General features: G+C 44.6%; 1 protein-coding gene across 2 annotated transcripts in view; it reads right to left on the bottom strand.

Moving 5' to 3' along the window:
• The window catches only part of PROSER2 (proline and serine rich 2), a 42,621-nt gene that overhangs the window by 3,331 nt on the left and 20,701 nt on the right, over positions 1-18,589 (bottom strand). For both annotated transcript variants that reach the window (XM_055543566.1, XM_055543565.1), the window contains exon 3: positions 1,566-1,818. In XM_055543566.1, coding sequence (XP_055399541.1) covers positions 1,566-1,818 — 253 coding nt within the window. The remainder of the gene's footprint in view (positions 1-1,565; positions 1,819-18,589) is intronic.

The following is an 18,589-nucleotide window of genomic DNA, read 5'->3' as shown; positions in this document are numbered from 1 at the left end:
CCACTGACTTTACAAAGGTCTCAAGGGATGTAATACCAGTTTTAACAGTACCTCCTTACTAAACTCCTTCTACAGCCCCTGAACTAGAGAAAGAGAAGGTAGTACGATTCTCAGAATCACAGGATAAAAGAAGTACAGCCAGAAGCAGTCAGTACCTGGGACGCACAGGAGCCATCATCCTGAGACATGTACCAGGAGGAAACAACACCTTGCGTTATAGGGGATTTTTACAAACGGAAAGGAGGTGGGGTAGTTTGTGGTACCCACCAACCCCTCCCTCAGATCCTCTAGGTAAAGGATAGTTGGATGTGTCCCTCTCCTCCAGAAATAGAAATGTTTCCCAACAGCCTCTGACAGAGGTTACTATGCCATCCTGTGAACCTTTACTATTAATATAGTCTAACATACCTGATCATAGATCACCTAACACTTTTCTGCACTCATATCTGCTGCAAAATTGGGAACCATGTATATATCTTTGTATCCTCAGAATCTCACACAATACCTGCCCCCGAATGGGTACTTAAAATTGTGATGAAAACATCATGTTAGAGAATTGATGGGTAAATGGCTTACAGTCAAAAAGTGTTTTCCTTAGCACAATTATACGATCTGACGTGTTTTAAAGATCAGCTGGTTCAAATTTATCTTAGGAATTATTCTTCAGAGAAGTGTGATAAAAATGGGAAATTCATATTTAAGTCTCTTCTTTGAAAATTGAGCCCCATATTTGGAACATAAAATCCATAGTATGTGAAATTCTGTGTCATACACAGCGTTGCTTACAAAAAATTAAGGTGGGGGGGATATATTTCTAGAGGCATGTGACAAGTGGCAATATTTGCAGACAGCAAGGTAAAGATATTTCCCCTCCTATTTTTCCCTCATCTTTTTTCAGTTCTTAACCCCCTACCCACATTTCCAATATTCTTTCCAACCAGAAAAAAAAAAAAAAAAACTAGAAGAAAGTTTTCTCCTTGCCCATGTCCCTCAGTTTCTGTCACAGGACTCAAGGGACAAAAAGCATAGCTCTCCTCTAACGTCACCCTGAGTCAAGCAAAATTGACACAATAGATACTGAGCTGAATTTTTGTTCTGATTGATTTTGTTTTCCTAAACCAGCTGACTTTTCAGTTCAAATACTCCCACGTCGGAATAGGGGTATAATCTTACACAAGAGTGGAGATTAAACCTCAAGGGCTAAAGTACTAGTCTTTTGTATGTTTTCTTTGTAGAATGGAATTGTTACCTGAAGCCATTTCCAGTTCCCTTTCTTTCTTTTATCCACACATGCAATCTGCTTGTTCAACCGATTGGTCTCATTCTTTATTCTCACCCTGTTGGAATTTCCCTTCCTGTGTTGTCATCCTAATATGCCATGAAAACACCTATTTGGTTGGTCAGTCAAACTACAGAGAGGATGCTTCCACCCTACAAAAAATCTGATCAGCTCCACAAGCTTCACAAGCTTCCATACAGGCTAGAAACACAGAGACCATGAGAAAAAGGAGGGCTCTGTGTCTGGCACCACACGAGGAGCCACGTCAGGGTGTTTCTGTCCTCACCTGTGGTCTCCTTCACCTCCCCAAGGCTCTCAGGCTCCCCGGCTCCAGGGCCTGGCTGCACCAAGTCCACGACATCCTCTGGCTCGGAGGGAGCGGAAGTGCTCTCTTCCAGAGACCTCGGAGAGTGCCACTGGGCGTCACCGGCACACAGGACCTGCTCCTCAAAGTCATCTTCGAGGGAATCAATTGTCTCTTCAAAAAACAGGAGGACGTCCTTTTCCTCGTGTGTGAGGTACTTCAGGCTCTCATCATCCTGTACAAAAGGTTTGGGCGTGAGGAATGAGATAAAGCCAACAGTGGCTTCACAGAAGGGAAAAACCCACAACAACACAGGGATCATCAATATAGAGCCCAGGGTGGAAATCGTGGACCCTCCAGTTTCCCACCTGGGGAGAGCGTACTACCCAGGTAACCGCGCCGGCACACCTCTGCCTGCGTGTCCCTCACCATTAGACCTGCATGGAGAAGGAGGCTGTCCAAAAGGTGTGGCAAATTATGGGTCTTAGACAGTTTTGTTCCTCGTGAGTCAATGACAAGAAAGCAATTCTTCAGTATCTCCAGAAGAGGCCTTTTCAACTCACCGCTAACAGATATGCTTGGTTTCAGTGGGGGGATCTCTGGTTAAAGATGGTGGAGTGAACTTACATATTTATCTCATCTCCCTCCAGAAACCTTACTAAAACAAAAATGGGCTTTATTATTTTTTTAAATACAAGTCACAAAGACAACTATAATAGGAAAAGAGGTGACAGCAATATTTGGGAAGGTAGACAGCAGAAAGAAAGGTGGGAACTGATGCAAAAGACCCAAGAAAGGTCAATTTTAGTCAGCAGCTGGGGGCAGGGGCAGAAACCAACTTCCTGTGGTCTGGGGCTCAGACTTCACAGCGGTCAGCACAGTGTGGGGGTGCTGGGAGGTTTTGGAAGTCTGGCTAAGATGACGTTGAAAAGAGCAGAACTGGACGAGAGGCTCTTTCAGAAGCAACTAGGTCACCCAGGCAGAAAACTAGACGTTTATTCTTAAAGAAGGTAAAAGAGGGATCAGAAGAGGTGGGGGCATCAAGCTGAGTTTACAGTGAAGAACCATACTGATAAAGGGGAGTCAGGGAATCAAACTGACCCTCTCTGGACAGAGGATCAGAAGGACCTTCTCTGGGGAACTGAATGGTCCAAGTGCCAAGAGGCTCTGAAAGATCACTCTACCAGTGAAGTTACAGTCAACCACCCCAGCACAGAATATTTATAATCAGTTTAATATCTCACTCTTAAGCATGTGCATATAGCTAATGACCACCAAGCAGGCGAGAAAAACCTTTAAGGAAAAAGACACATCAAAACAAGAAGGAAAAAAAAGCAACTTACAAGAAATAAACCATGCAAAATGCTGAAAATTCCAAGATCATGAACATTCTCAGAGAGATCAGAGGAGAGACTGAATCCATAAACTAGAATCTGATGCTACTTTAAAAAACTAGAAGAAGAAAAGAGCTCTTAGATATTAAAATGACAGAAAAAAAGAAAAGAAAAGCCTAGAAATAAACTAGAGTAACTGGAAAAGCACAACAACAACAAAAAACAAAACATTTTTTAAAGCAGAAAATTAGAGAATATGTGTGGGAGGGCTAACAACTGAATAAGAATTCCAGAAACAGGAATCAGGAAGAACAGAGGGGAGGAAATGATCAAAGTAAACAGGCAAGATAATTCAAGGAAATGCCCTTAAACAGAAGGATGCAAGTTTCCAGATCAAAGGGTTGTGAGAACGACCTGATAAACAAGAATAAAACAGTGCTACACCAAGGCCCATCCCTTGAAGTTTCAGCCACAGGAGATCAGTTATAAAGTTATAGTTAAAATGGTATTTTATCAGTGTACAAATGACGAATGAACAGAAAAGAGAACCTGGAAACAGCCTGACGCATGCACTGTCACCTGATTTCCAACCAAGGAACCTGCAGTGGGGAAAACACTGATCTTTTCAAGCAGTTGTGCTGGAAACAGTGGATCGTGACCTCACACCATACACAAAAGTTCATTCTGATGAACTGCAATGGGCCTTCAATCTGTTTTAACAGACCCTCCAGGTAATACTGATGCACGAACATTTGATATGCATTGATCTGGTTTATTTTCTTTCAATAATATCTTGTAGTTTCCGGCACACAGATTTTACACAGTTTTTGTTATTTCTCCTCTTAGGTATTTGATGTTTTGTGATGCTATTAGAAATGGCACCACTTTAAAATATTTGTATTTATTTATTTGGCTGCACTGGGTCTTAGTTGCAGCATGTGGGATCTACTTCCCTGACCAGGGATTAAACCTGGGCCCCCTGCACTGGAAGTGGGAATCTTAGCCACTGGACCACTGGATCACTCAGATATGGCATCACTTTTTAATGTCTTCTAATTGTTGCTGGTCTGTAGAAATACAAGATATACTGACCTTGAAATAAGTAAATTTAACAAACTTGCTGCATAATACTAAGTTTGTAGGTTCTTTTCAGTATTCTGCATATACAGTGGTGTCTGTAAATGAAAGACTTTTATTTCCTCCTTTCCATTCCTCATGCCTTTCATTTTTTTCATTTTGCTTTATTCTACCACCAGGGTCCTCCAGTTAGCTGAACAGGAGTGGCATTTTTGTCTTTTGCCCAATATTAGGGAGAACGTTTTCCATATTTCACCATTAAGCATAGTGTTTGTTGTAGGTGTTTTTAAAAAAATGATATTCATCAGATTAAGAAAGCTGTCTTCCATTCCTAGTTTGCTAAGTGTGTTTTTCTTTAAAATAATGAATGGGTTTTAAACTCTGTCAAAGGCTTTTTCTTCCTTTGTTGCAGTGGGTCTCAGCTAGGAGTGATTTTACCCTGCATGGGGCACTGGCAATGTCCAGAGACAATTCTGGTGTCACAATTTTCTCTTTATTCTGTTCATGCACTGAAGTACAATGATTGATTTTCAACTATTACCAACCTTGCATTCTTGGAATAAGTCCAACTTGGTTGTGATTCTATCCTTTTTATACATCACTGAATGTGATTTGCTAATATTTTGTTTAGAATTTTTGCATATATATTAACAAGACAGATAATAATTTTCATTGTCCTCGGGTTTTGTATGTATTTCCTTTTTCAACTTTAAACTTAGAAAACAGTGTGCTCTAAGATTTTAGTTCACAGGATATCTTTTTGCTCCACTTCTTTTAAAAAAATATTTGTTTATTTATTTGGCTGCACCGGGTCTTAGCCGTGGCGCTCGGGATCTTCCATCTTCAGTGTGCACGCGGGATCTTTAGTTGCATCGTGTGAACTCTTAGTTGCGGCATGTGGGATCTAGTTTCCCAACTAGGGATCAAACCTGGGCAGCCTGCATTGGGAGTGTGGCATCTTAGCCGCTGGACCACCAAGGAAGTCCCTTTGCTCCACTTCTTCTGAGGCTGAGTGGGGTTGGGGAAGGAACAGACTGATTTTAAGAGCAATTTTTTTTCCAGTTGGAATTGTAATAGTTTCATATTAACTAGATCTCTCTAAGTTTGTCAGCTTACATACCTAACAGTTGTGTAGCCCCTAAAAACTCCTTCTAATAAGAGGCTCGGTCTGAAGAACATTAGGAGAGTAGCAGGATACTATAGGGGAAAATGGGCACAATGCATTCCTTATTTAATACTTTTTATTGCACACTGAACCAAAGAAGAGAGGAGCAGATTTTAGAAGAACTAGTGTAATATCTTACAAGTCCTCTGTGTCTACAGAATATTTGACTAATGGGTTCACACTTTATTCTGAGAACTCCAGGATCTGGCCCTACCTAGCTTTTAAATGTCACTCCTACTTCTTTCCCCTGTCTACTCTATAGCAGGGCTGATAAACTTTTTTCTGTAAAGGGCCAGATAATAAACATTTTAGGCTTTGCAGTCTTAATGGTGGCAACTGTTCCACTCTGTCAATGTGGTGTGAAAGCTACACGAGATATGTAAATGAATGAGCTTAGCTTTGTTACAATAAAACTTTATTTACAAAAACAGGCTGGGGGGCCAGATTTAGTCCACAGGCTGGGGTTTGCTAATTCTTGCCCTATAATCAAATCAAATCACTTGCTATTTCCTACACCTGTTTCTCGGTCAGCAATGCCCATGTCTACACAGCCACATCTACCTGTCCTTCCTGATCCAATTTAAATGTCACCACACCTCCAGCCTGCTCCCACAGCATCCACTGAATCATGCATTCAAATATTTGAGCATCTAGTAAGCACTGGGCAATGTAAATACAAGGGTGTAAATGATGTTCTTGCTGTCTGGTTTAGTCCCTTTAATGAGGGCTTCAGACAAGAAAATAAACACTTACTTTACTGGGTGGAAAAGACTATGACAAGGTGACTATGGGGTGTTAGAGAAATACAGAATGGGCATCAATTCACACTTTGGGGACAAGGAATCTGATATGGAAAAATTCTGGAGAAGAAATGATTGTCACTAATGTTGAAGAACTGGGTGAAAATTAAACAAAAAGAATCCAGGGATATGTATTTTGGAGAGATCCTGTTGGCCATAGTATGGAAAACAGGAAAGAGTTCAGATAACTGAATACAGAAACAATTTAGACATAAGTTAAAAGTCACCTAAAGAAGAGCCGTGGTGATAGGAGAAGGAGAGAGAAGGAGATGGAGCTGAGGGATGTTTAACAGGAAGAATCAACTCTTGGTATAAAATTCTATTTTTTACTGTAGTTGTTCATCACCCATGCATTTCCCTTTTGCTAGACTTAACAGGAAAGACCCACATCTGAGGTATCCATGAACTCTGCACAGAGCTGTCCCATGTCCAGGAGGCAGGCACTGGAACCATTGTCAGCTGCCTCCTCACCATGTAGGTCTGTCCTGGTGCTGTGGCCACCAGACACACAGCTTTCATAACAAATCTAGCAATGCTACTCAATCTGTGATTTTTCTAGATTTAGTGCATGTTGGTGGGATCATCTTGGTCACTGTATGGCACAGAGCTTCCTGTCTCCTCTTTCCTGTCTGCCTCAGTCTTGCTGGATTATCGTGCGTCCATCATTCAGCACATGCCACCCCACATGACTCCCAGTCACCATAAGACATTTCTCATTTTTCTTCTCTCCATGCAAAGCCAACAAATTGCCAACATCTGTTGGACCATAGAAAAAGCAAGAGAATTCCAGATAAACTTCTGCTTCATTGACTATACTAAAGCCTTTGACTGTGTAGATCACAACAAACTGTGGAAAATTCTTAAAGAGATGGAAATACTAGACAACCTTACCTGCCTCCTGAGAAACCTGTACGCAGGTCAAGAAGCAACAGTTAGAACATGGAACAATGGACTAGTTCAAAATTGGGAAAGCAGTACGTCAAGGCTATATATTATCACCCTGCTGATTTAACATATGCAGAGTACATCATCCGAAATGTTGGGCTGGATGAAGCACAAACTGGAGTCAAGATTGCTGGGAGGAATATCAATAACCTCAGATATGCAGATGATACCACCCTTATAGCAGAAAGTGAAAAGGAATTAACAGCCTCTTGATGAAGGTGAAAGGGGAGAAGGCTTAAAACTCAATATTTAAAAAACAAAGATCATGGCATCCGGTCCCATCACTTTATGGCAAATAGATGGGAAAACAATGGAAACAGTGACAGACTTTATTGTGGTGGACTCCAAAATCACAGCAGATGGTGACTGCAGCCATGAAATTAAAAGACGCTTACTCCTTGGAAGAAGTTATGACAAACCTAGACAGCATATTAAAAAGCAGAGACATTACTTTGCCAACAAAGGTCCATCTAGTCAAAGCTATGGTTTTTCCAGCGGTCATGTATGGATGTGAGAGTTGGACTGTGAAGAAAGCTGAGCGCCAAAGAATTGATGCCTTTGAACTGTGGTGTTGGAGAAAACTCTTAAGAGTCCTGTGGGCTGCAAGGAGATCAAATCAGTCAATCCTAAAGGAAATCAGTCCTGAATATTCATTGGAAGGACTGATTTTGAAGCTCCACTTCTTTGGACACCTGATGTGAAGAGCCAACTCATTGGAAAAGACCCTGATGCTGGGAAAGATTTGAAGGCAGGAGGAGAAGGGATGACAGAGGATGAGATGTTTGGATGGCAGACTCAATGGACATGAGTTTGAGCAAGCTCCTGGAGATGGTAAAGAACAGGGAAGCCTGATGTGCTGCAGTCCATGGGGTTGCAAAGAGTTGGATATGACTGAGTGACTGAACATGCAAAGCAGTTCAGCTCAGTGATTCAACAACAACAGAAAATGCTGCAAGTCTAAAAGGATTAGGGTTTTTAGCATGACGAAGGCTTGAATCTGCCTGCAATGCAGGAGACCCAGGTTCAATCCCTGGGTTGGGAAAATCCCCTGGAGAAGGAAATGGCAACCCACTCCAGTATTCTTGCCTGGAGAATTCCATAGACAGAGGAGCCTGGTGGGCTATAGTCCATGGGGTTGCAAAGAATCCAACACGACTGAATCAGAGCAACTTTCACTTTTAGCATGACAAATGTCTCTCTAGTTAATAATTACAACCACCACCGATGTCGTTAGGGTGACATAAAAATGCTAACAACCAAGAACAAAGATAAACATTAAGCCCAACTTTTCACTGAATCAACTGTCTTGGGAAATAAACTACTGCTCTCTACCCTCTTCCTCCTACTTTGACTTTCCCAACTCTGTGTTTCTATTCCCTGGACTTTGAGATAATCTACTTTGGGAGGTACCATGATTTCTGTTTGGTTGGACAGACAGTAGAATTAAATAGGCAGCTGGGCTGGAAGAAACCATCAACTTAAGACACATGCCCATTTCACACATTAAGTGAGGAGCAGATTTGAGAATGGGGGACTTCCCTGGTGGTCCAGTGGTTAAGACTCTAGGCTGCCAATGCATGGGGCCTGGGTTCAATCCCTAGTCAAGAAAATTAGATCCCACTTGCTGTGCAGCGCAGCCAAAGATTTAAAACAAAACAAAACAAAAAGTAAGAATGGGTTATATAAACCTGGCACGTCTAATCCAACCTCAGAGCAAGGAGTCCCAACATCAGATTTCATTTGGAGAGTAAGCTTAGGAAGGGAAGCTCCCATTCAATCATTTGATATCGTGCAACAAACTGTGGGACTCAGGGGCTGAGAGAAGCAACCCAGAGAGCATGCAACCCATCCAGCTTCCTCCCTGAAAGTGTGAAAACTGGCTGCAGAGGCAATGCTGTGACTTCCTAAGTGGCTCAAGTATTTCCTAGAGTGGCCAAGGCCAGAACTAGTTTTCTGCTTGCTCTCTGTTCTCTCTAGTCATTTCCCTTTCTAATCACATACTAATCCAAGACCTGTGCTTGGATGCCTGCTGTTCTTGTACATCTGATCCTGGAGTTCCTCAAGCTGACATTTCTGCCTCAGTGTTACTGTAAAACACGAGACATAAATCATTTTTAATGGGGCAGGTCAGCAGTCGGAGCCCCTGGTCCTGGCAGACTCAGATTCTTGCATCCTCCTCTGTCCAGCCTCTCTCGCTCGAGTTAAGAGTGTGGAGAATGGGCTGGGTGACTTGTTCGTGATCAGTCTGGCCTTGAGCCTTGACCAAGGGCCAAACACGCCATGGACTCAGTCTGTTGACTAATTCCCCAAACAAGCCGCTGCCCTCCACATGACCCTGCACTCTGCATACCGGGAAGAGTCAAGGAAGCAGCAACAGAGGGAAGCCCCAGTGGTGAGGGCCGAGGGTTCAGGGCCAGGAAAGGAGCAGATGGTAGGTGGCCGAGAGAGCTCCTGTCTGTGTCTCTATCCCCAGGAGATGCTGCTGCTGCCTCTCTCGGGCAGGGATGTTAAAGAGGAAGACCTCGGCCTTGGGGAACCCTGACAGGCAAGGCGGCATGCACAGGCACATCTATGGAGCCAGGAAGTGGATGGGAGGCTGGCCAGGGCCAGGGGCAGCTGGAGGGCCGGGAAGTGACTACTAGAGGGCTCGGGGTTTGTTTTGGATGACAAAGATGTTCTCATTTGGCCGTGATGATGGCTGCACATCTCTGTGAACCTACTGAAAACCACTGAGAGGCGTATTATAACGGGTGAGCCACAGGGTCTGTGAATTACATGTCAATACAGCTGTCATAACATGTTTAAGAAAAAAAATGCAAGGCAGCGGCCAGGGGGCCCCACAAGAGGAGGGAAGAGGGCTGGCGTCCTGGTGGGGTGGCCCCCACTTGATCGCTGGTGCTACTGGACAGGAGACATGCTAACTCAGTCCCCGGAAAACTAAGCAGAGAGGGAATGAGGATAAAACACACACCAGCTTTCTTGGAAAGGGTGAATGGGAGAGAATGTATGTTTTGTCCCTATCATTTGGAAGGTGGTAGGCTGACAGAATTGTTTTTTTTTTTAAACTCCCCTTCTATCAATGGAGTTTTTATTTTTAAAATGTTTTCCCTCGTAATATTCATTTTCTTTTTTAAAAATTGGAGTATAGGTGTTTTACAATGTTGTATTAGTTTTCGTACAACAAGTGAATCAGCCATATATCCCTTCCCTCTTTAGCCTCCCACCCACCCCCATCAATGAAGTTTTTAAAGTGCATATTTGGGCTGTGGAGTAAAGGGAGGTTCTTTATGGCTACAAGTCTCCAGATGCTAAAAAAAAAAAGCTAAAAGAACTGTCTAGAAAACCATCTCTCACCTGTGCTACCCCTCCCACCACACTGCCTGCAGGTGGGGTCTACAAGCCTCCCAGGGAAACACTGCTTTCTTCAAGAACTTGGGAGTACAGACATTTCTACCCTAATCTGTGTACTGTGACAGTGAAGAAATAATTTCTAATGTATTCAAACCAGAAAATTCAAAACGCCAAATCTACTACTGTAACTGTAACACAAGCTTCAGTCTCCGAGGAGGACCGAGTCCCGGTCTCTGCAAGGCCAACCCTCTCCAGCAAAGATGACAGCAAGAGCGTCCCTCTGGTCCCGGTAGGGCTCCAGGAGGAACAAACTCTGGCCGGATGACAAACTCTTGCAGCGAATCTGACCAGTAGTGATAACAGTCAGCAATCCTAGACATCCTTATGGGAATTCTGGGGTGGGACAGGAGATGTGTTTGTAGGGAAATGGCAGAGAGGATAAAACCTTTATATTGCTGAACAAAAAAGTCAAGAAGGCTTAAAACACTCATACTAAAATAGCAGCAGCAGAGTTAGTTGCTCAGTCATGTCCAACTCTTTGTGACCCCATGGACTGTAGCCACCCCCAGCTCCTCTGTCCAGGGTATTCTGGACAGGGTATTCCAGGGTATTCTCCAGGCAGGAATACTGGAGTGGGTTGCCATTTCCTCCTCCAGGAGATCTTCTGGACTCAGGGATTAAACCTGAGTCTTTGGCATTTCAGACAGATTCTTTACTGTTTGAGCCACCAGGGAAGCCCCCAAAACCCCACTTTAAAAAATCCTGAATTAATTCAGTTTTGAGGCTTCTTTTCTACCTTCGTCTTCTTTTATTTTTCTATCTTTTGGCCACACTGCACAGCATATGGGCTCTTAGTTCCGCAACCAGGGATCCATCCTGCACCCTCTGTGTTAGAAGGGTGGAGTCTTAACCACTAGACCATCTGGGAAATCCCATGTTTTTTTTTCTTTTGTTTTGATTTTCTTTTAAACAAAGAAATTGGGTTTAACGGCAGATTAAGACAATGGTGATAACTCCCTGTGAGGGAGGGGGAAAAAATGAACCAGCAGAAATCACCTGTATCTTAAACCAAAAAGAAAGGGGGTGGGTTTGGAAATTATAAACGTTGTTGTTGTTCAGTTGCTAAATCCTGTCCGACTCTTTGCAACCCCACGGACCACAGCATGCCAGGCTTCCCTGACCTTCACTATCTCCCAGGGTTTGCTCAAACTCATGTCCATTGAGTCGGTGATGCCATCCAACCATCTCATCCTCTGTTGCCCCCTTCTCCTCCTGCCCTCAATGTTTCCTAGCATCAGGGTCTTTTCCATTGAGTCGGCTCTTTGCATCAGGTGGCCAAAGTATTGGGGCTTCAGCATCAGTCCTTCCAATGAATATTCAGGGTTTATTTCCTTTAGGATTTGCTGGTTTGATCTCCTTGCTGTCCAAGGGTCTCGAGAGTCTTCTCCAGCGCCACAATTACAAAATATTATGATGGCTAAAAAAATTTCTTGAGATGAACCCAGATCTCTTAACCCCTACTCTCCTGGGTTAGGCCACCTTGGGTGTTTGTTTTGGCAGAATCTGAGTTGATGCTCACATTTTCTTTCTAGAGACACCAAAATGATCTCCCTGACACCTGAGTAAGGCTTTACTAATTTAAAAACCCAAGTTGATGAGAGCCCCCACCCCCAACACATGAACTAGGAGCTGAAACTCAACACAGGGGCAGCAAGAAGAGAATAGGAATCAGTCTCTTCTGTGAATGCCATGCTTACTTTGGCAACCTCATAAGAAAGCCCATAAGTACATGTGGCCTTCCCACGGTTTCATCACAGGGATTTAATTATGGTGATTTTTAACTAGTCCCCATTGTAATTTTTCACTATGGTTAACGTAAACCTGTACTTCTGGCCGGAAAGAGACACAAACAAGCCAGTGGGGGATGAGATATGTGTGCAATTTTGATTATAGATCATAAGAGTCATGGCTTTGAGAGCTGCCTTGAACTTCTCTGAACTGGCAATGTTATAAAGCGGTCCTGACCGATACGGGAACGCCTTAAGTGCATGGCGTCATGTGTGAGACCCCACATAAGCTTGTCACACGTCCCAGAGCTCCACGCGGCCGTCGGGTCACCACACTGTGAGGTCCCAAAAAGATTAAAGTCGAGTTTTATTCCATCACCTATCTGATCTGGTGTATAGCAGGCATTTACTACATGTTTACTGAATTGACCTCTCATCAAAGCTATTTAGCTTTGTCTTAAAATAGCCGTCCTGTCCAGGAAGTTTTGGGTTCAATCTGGGGAAGGAGCCAGAGCTCAAAGGACAGTGGAGTTGCTACTGACCAGTCTCTTCTCCTTTCCACGCCTCTGTTCTGTGTCTTCTCCTTGAAACTGTCTGGTAACCAGCGTGTCAGATTCTTAGTGTCCTGTTTAGACCTCAGTGGAGCCAGTGTGGAGACAGCCTCACCTCCACTTGTTTTACCTTCTTCTTCCACAACTGATGGGTGAGACCAAACGACCTCAGAGGTTTGGGAGAGGGAAGGGGTGGTCAGGAGCTGACAACTGCTATCTGATCACAGCCTCATTCTGTGACTTAAGGGCCACAGGATTTGTCTGCTAAGGGACCAGGGAGGGTTTCAAGACAGCTTAAAGGAAAGGGAAGGCGAAGTCGCTCAGTCGTGTCTGACTATTTGCGACCCCATGGACTATAGCCTACCAGGCTCCTCCATCCCTAGGATTTTCCCTAGGGAAAATCTGGAGTGGGTTGCCATTTCCTTCTCCAGGGGATCTTCCTGACCCAGGGACTGAACCCGGGTTTCCCACATTGCAGGCAGACGCTTTACCACCTGAACCACCAGGGAAGCAGCTTACTGGATATCAAAACTTCAAAAAGGTAGCAATGAATTTAGGTCATCATTTTTGCCCAAGCTAGAGGTAAAAATGAATAGGAAGTATGCTTGGGGACTTGGGATGTTTCCAATCCACTCTCAAAGTGGCACACAAATCATGAAATTCCTTAATTCCTACAGTATTCAAAGGGTCCTGCTCTTTCCAGCTAGCCAAATCATATTCTTTCCTGGAAGAAGCTCCAGGGTGCCCGCAGGGCAGAACAGACTTCAGACTGTGTTCAGTCGAAGAACCTAGGGATCCTGGCATGGGGCAGCACTGGTCCCTGGCAGTGAACCCCAGAGGTTTGATGAGATGCATGAGTGTCTGAGATACTCTCCTTAAGAGATTAAGAATATAGGTCACCTACACCCAAAGCTTCCTTTGTCACCCCGAAGAGCTGCCATTTATGAATGTCTCCAAATCCTTCCTGAACCTTTGGTTTTGAATCCCATCACCTCTCGAGGTTGTAAGTTCCAGAACCACCACCACAACTTTGTATTGTACTGAAGCTGTCCTTACATTTCAGAGGAAAAAGAGATCCTCTTAGTCAAGTGTACAAAGATTTGGTCAACTTGTTCTAGTTCTAGCTGTACATTCTGCTAGAAAATGTTCAGAGGAAGAATTCTTTACAAAGAAAATAATACATGGACACAACCACAACTAGCCACTTGAAGGGCTGACTTTTTCCGGCTGGGCTGGGGCTTCGTTGCCGCACACAGGCTTTCTCTAGTTGTGGCGAGTGGGGGCTTCTCTCCAGTTGTGATGCTTGGCCTTCTCACTGTGGTGGCTTCTCGTTGCAGAGCACAAGCTCTAGAGCATTTGGGCTTCAGTAGTTGGGGCTCCCGGGCTCCAGAGCACACACTCAGCAGTTGTGGCCCATGGGCTTAGTTGCCCTGCGGCATGTGGAATCTTCTTAGACCAGGGAATCAAACCCGTGTCCCCTGCACTGGCAGGCAGGTTCTTTACCACTGGACCACCAGGGAAGTTCAGCACAACTAACCTCTTGAGTGATAAAGAGTTCATTTACTTCACCTTCCTAGAATAGCCTAGGTCATAACGGCAGCCATGTGGATAGCCACAACAATCCTACCTAAGCAGCTCTTTCAATTTTTAACTTGTACTGGGTCAGGAGAAAGGGTTCTAAAGAACAAAGATCTGTTCTCTTCCAGGCAACGAGAGTTTAAAAGCTTTACGATACTCTCCTTTAACATTAGGCATTAATGTTTATCTTCTTCTTAAAATAACATTTGCTTAAAAGAAATACCCACTTCTATAAATTGGAATCAGACTGCCTTCTAAAAGTTATTTATTTAGCCTCCCTGGGTCTTAGCTGCAGCACGTAGGATCTAGTTCCCTGACCAGGGATTGAACCTGGGCCCCCTGCATTGGGAAGGCAGAGTCTGAGCTTCAGGGAAGTACCAGAACTTGACTATCTTTTACTTAAAGAGTCTCACAAGGGGTGCATTTAATCCCATACAGTCTGGAGGCCTAAAAACACTATTGCTGATGAATCTTTTATGAGGTCAGAGAATCAAGAACAGAGTATAGAAACTACTACGGTTGATTCTCATTCTAAAGAGACAAATTATTTAGAGTAAAAACATATAGATCCTCCCCAAATTTAGACTCTTAGAAAGCAGAGTGTAAGGATAACAAATTTTTTTAAAACTTAGAGATTCTGTAGTGGTGTAGACAGTCCACTCATTCAAGGGAACCTGGCTGCTAATATGGTGTTTTGTAAAAGTCAAATGTTCCACAGGCATTTAGGAAACTCTGCTGCTGCTGCTAAGTCGCTTCAGTCGTGTCCGACTCTTAGCGACCCCATGGACTGCAGCCCACCAGGCTCCTCCATCCATGGGATTTTCCGGGCAACAGTACTGGAGTGGGGTGCCATTGCCTTCTCTAGTTGCCATTTAAAATCAAATGCCAGATTTTCTCAGTGTGTCAGTTCTATCTAAGCAAGACACAACTGTGAAATAAAAAGAGATGACAACTAAAGTTGGCCCAGTGATTTTTCCATGAAGCGAAATGCTTGAAGCTTAAAAAGAGTCCACTGGTCTAGGTAGAAAGTACTGGAATGGGATGGGAGCACATCCTCCATCAGACAGTGAGAAGCAGGTAGGTGAGTGGGGTATGGACCGAATCAAGCAAACATAATATAAGAATATAACTGAATGACGTGCTTCATAAAAGTATAGATTCCGTAATGCCGTTTCCACAACTATTCTCTATTACATAAAAGGATGAACATACAGATGAATCAAATATGTCACAGTGTTATTGTAAGATTTTACCGGATAGAAAAGAATAGAGGGCAGGCATTCTTTAATTTAAATTCAAGGTGATGCCCCACAATAAGATGGGTGGAATTACAAAATGGGTGAGACATTGGGTGGGAGGAGGGAGAGTTTTCCTTTTACCATCTCTTCTTCACTGGTCAAAGCAAGACGTTCAGAAGGCTACTGATAAGAAGCGGATAGAAGAGAGAGCATGGGCCCAAACAAGATGAAGAGGCAAAAAGAAGTGGTGCTATTCTCCACCCGGGGCTAACAGGGCACTTGGAGAAGCTGGTACCAGCAATTAGGAAGCACGGGTTAGACACTGGGCATTTCATCTCTACAGTAACCCTGGAGAAAGAAATCACTATCCCTCTCAGCCCCCCACCCCTTTTTGAACTGATGGAGAAAGTGATTAAGTAGCTGTTCCAGCTTACAAAGGGAGGCAAATTTAACTTGAACCCAGGCATGTCTCCAATATCCTGTGTTTATTACTATCCTGAGCTGCTTTTCAGGCTACTGAGTAGCATCAGTAAAGAAGAAAGCAACTGGAAAAATGCATACGGATTTCTTGGAGGGCTTAAGAGGAATTATAAACACCTTGGGGAACGGCCTTCTAATCTATGCTTGGCTCCACTGTGGAACCTACATCCCCCAGCACTGAGGCCCACAGCCTTCCAGCACAGGCAGCTCAGAGATGTAAGGCTGTGCTCACCCTGCTCACCTTGACCACCTGGGGTTTACAAATGTAAGAGATCTACAGTCTTTCTCATCTTTGAACCGAAAGGTATTTCTAATATTTTACCATAAATACATCCATGATAAAAGTTTCACAATAAACCATTTCTCCCTGTGACTGGAGCTGAAACTTAACAGACCTCCTTTCAAAGAAGAGCTTTGGTCTCTGAAGATGACTCCCTGGGTCTCACGTCCTGACAAAGAGTCAGCATCACACACATTCTCCAAATCTGACAGAAGGTATGAAAGCCCCACCTGCCTAGACGGACACTGCATAAAGAGCTTTATTTACATGGTGGTCTCTTGCAAACTCCCCAGGTTCATTTCACAGTTTTGCTTCTTCTGATTCAAACATCTTATTGCTGCTCTGGTGACGCTGGTCCCTCTGAAAGGCTCTGTTCTTTCCTCCTACACCTTCATGGCCAAGAGTGTGACGCGCCCTGGGGATGAGACGCGTCCCCCACCTGTTGGGCGTGCTGCTGGTAGGCGGCCTCAGTTGGCAGTCCCCTTGGGAACTGTCCTGTCAAGGTCGTGCCTCCCTCCAGGGGTGTCCCCACCCAGAGCTGATGGCTGAGTAGTGGGCGTCCAGGCTCCACGCTCAGCCCACTGAGAGACTGCTGGAGGGCCTCCCGGCACCAGGGCTTCCTGAGGATCAGCTGAGGCCTTCGCCGGGCCTGCATCACAGCTTCTCTCTCTGCCCAAGTCCCGCTTCCTCTTTCTTCCAGATGCTGAGCCCAGGAATGGGCCTAAGAAGCTTCCTGCATTGTGACCTCCATCTCAGAATCCGCTGCCCCGGGGAGCAAACCTGCAGCCTATTCTGTCAGGATGGACCACAGCCGCCAGACTGCAGGCTCCACCGGCTCCCTCACCTCTGAGAACGTGTTTCAGTGTCTGAGCAGAGTGAGAAATCACACACGGGCTCCCCAGGTGGCACCAGTGGTAAAGAACCTGCCTGCCAGTGCTGGAGACATAAAACAAACGAGTTCGATCTCTGGGTCAGAAAGATCCTCTGGATAAGGGCATGGCAACCCACTCCAGTCTTCTTGCCTGGAGAATCCCATGGACGGAGGGGCCTGGTGGGCTGTAGTACAGTCCATGGGGTCACAAAGAATCGGACACGACTGAAGCAACTTAGCACACATGCACGCAAAAAATCACACACACAGAAGAGACAGAAAGCGTCCTCCATGGACAGGTTTGCAGAGCTCCCTCAAGCCCTGTCTGTCTTTGAGTGTATGAGTGTGAGTCACCACAGGGGATGTGGTGGGAGGGGGCGTTACGCCTCATGTGAAGAGGGGACCCCGCAGGACTACCACAGAGGTGGAAAAGTAGCAACTTGCCAGCCCCAAATTCAGAGCACTAGACACACCTGGGGTCATGGTCTCTCACAGGAGGAGACAGAAGGGATTATTTTGACTTTCTAGCAAAAGGGGCCATGGAAGAAAGGATGCTAAGAGATCCGCCTCAAGTTCAACAAGACAATGAATGTGAAAGACACAAAAATAATTCAAACACTGACATAATATACACTACACCTATTTCCTCAGAGAGCGAGGTCATCTGACGACCATTCGCAGCTTTATTCCCTGCAGGCTCCCCGGGCAGCCTTCAGACTATGCTCCTCAGTTAGCCACACCACATTCACATCAGGGCAGGGCTGTTTCCAGCTGCGCTTTGGAGAACAGATTCCACCAATGGCTGGAGTATTAATCTGTATGTCTTCTCTACCCAGTCTTTTAACGTGTCTTTTTAAAAACCAAGTTGTCTGTTTTGGGTTGTGCTGGGTCTCCGTGGCTGCGTGGCCTTTCTCTGGTTGTGGTGAGCAGATTTTGGCTGTGCTGGGTCTTCGTGGCTGCGTGGCCTTTCTCTGGTTGTGGTGAGCAGAGGCTACTCTTCCTTTCGGTGCCTGGCCTTCTCACTGAGGTGGCTTCTCTTGTTCTGAAGCGCAGGTCTCGGGCGTGTGGGCTTCACTAGTTGCTTAGTTGCCCCGCATGGCATGTGGGATCTTCCCAGACCAGGGACTGAACCTGCATCCCCCCTCACTGGCAGGGGGGATTCTCTACCACTGAGCCACCAGGGAAGTCTCAACATGTCTTTTAACATATACATTTTTTAAATTAAAAAATTAGTCCCCAATTCTCCATACTTAAGGATTTATAGGTTCTCAGATATTCAGAGAGTAATTTGTAACATATTTTTCCTTTGGTGAATCAATCAAATAAAATTTATTACATACTTAGCAGGGTGGTTGAAAAAAATTTCTTTTTTTTTCCAAGTAGGAGTCTAGAAGATTCTATTATTATTACTATTAATTGCCCTCTATCTCTTTCTTTCTTATGCTCAGCATGAAAAGTGAAAGTGTTAGTCGCTTAGTCATGTCTGACTCTTTGTGAACCCATGAACTTGTCGCCCACCCGCTCCTTAGTCCATGGGATTCTCCAGGGA

The sequence above is a fragment of the Bubalus kerabau genome, chromosome 13 (genome assembly GCF_029407905.1).
Source record: "Bubalus kerabau isolate K-KA32 ecotype Philippines breed swamp buffalo chromosome 13, PCC_UOA_SB_1v2, whole genome shotgun sequence".
Lineage (NCBI taxonomy): Eukaryota > Metazoa > Chordata > Mammalia > Artiodactyla > Bovidae > Bubalus > Bubalus kerabau.
This window is presented reverse-complemented; position numbering and strand designations above follow the sequence as displayed.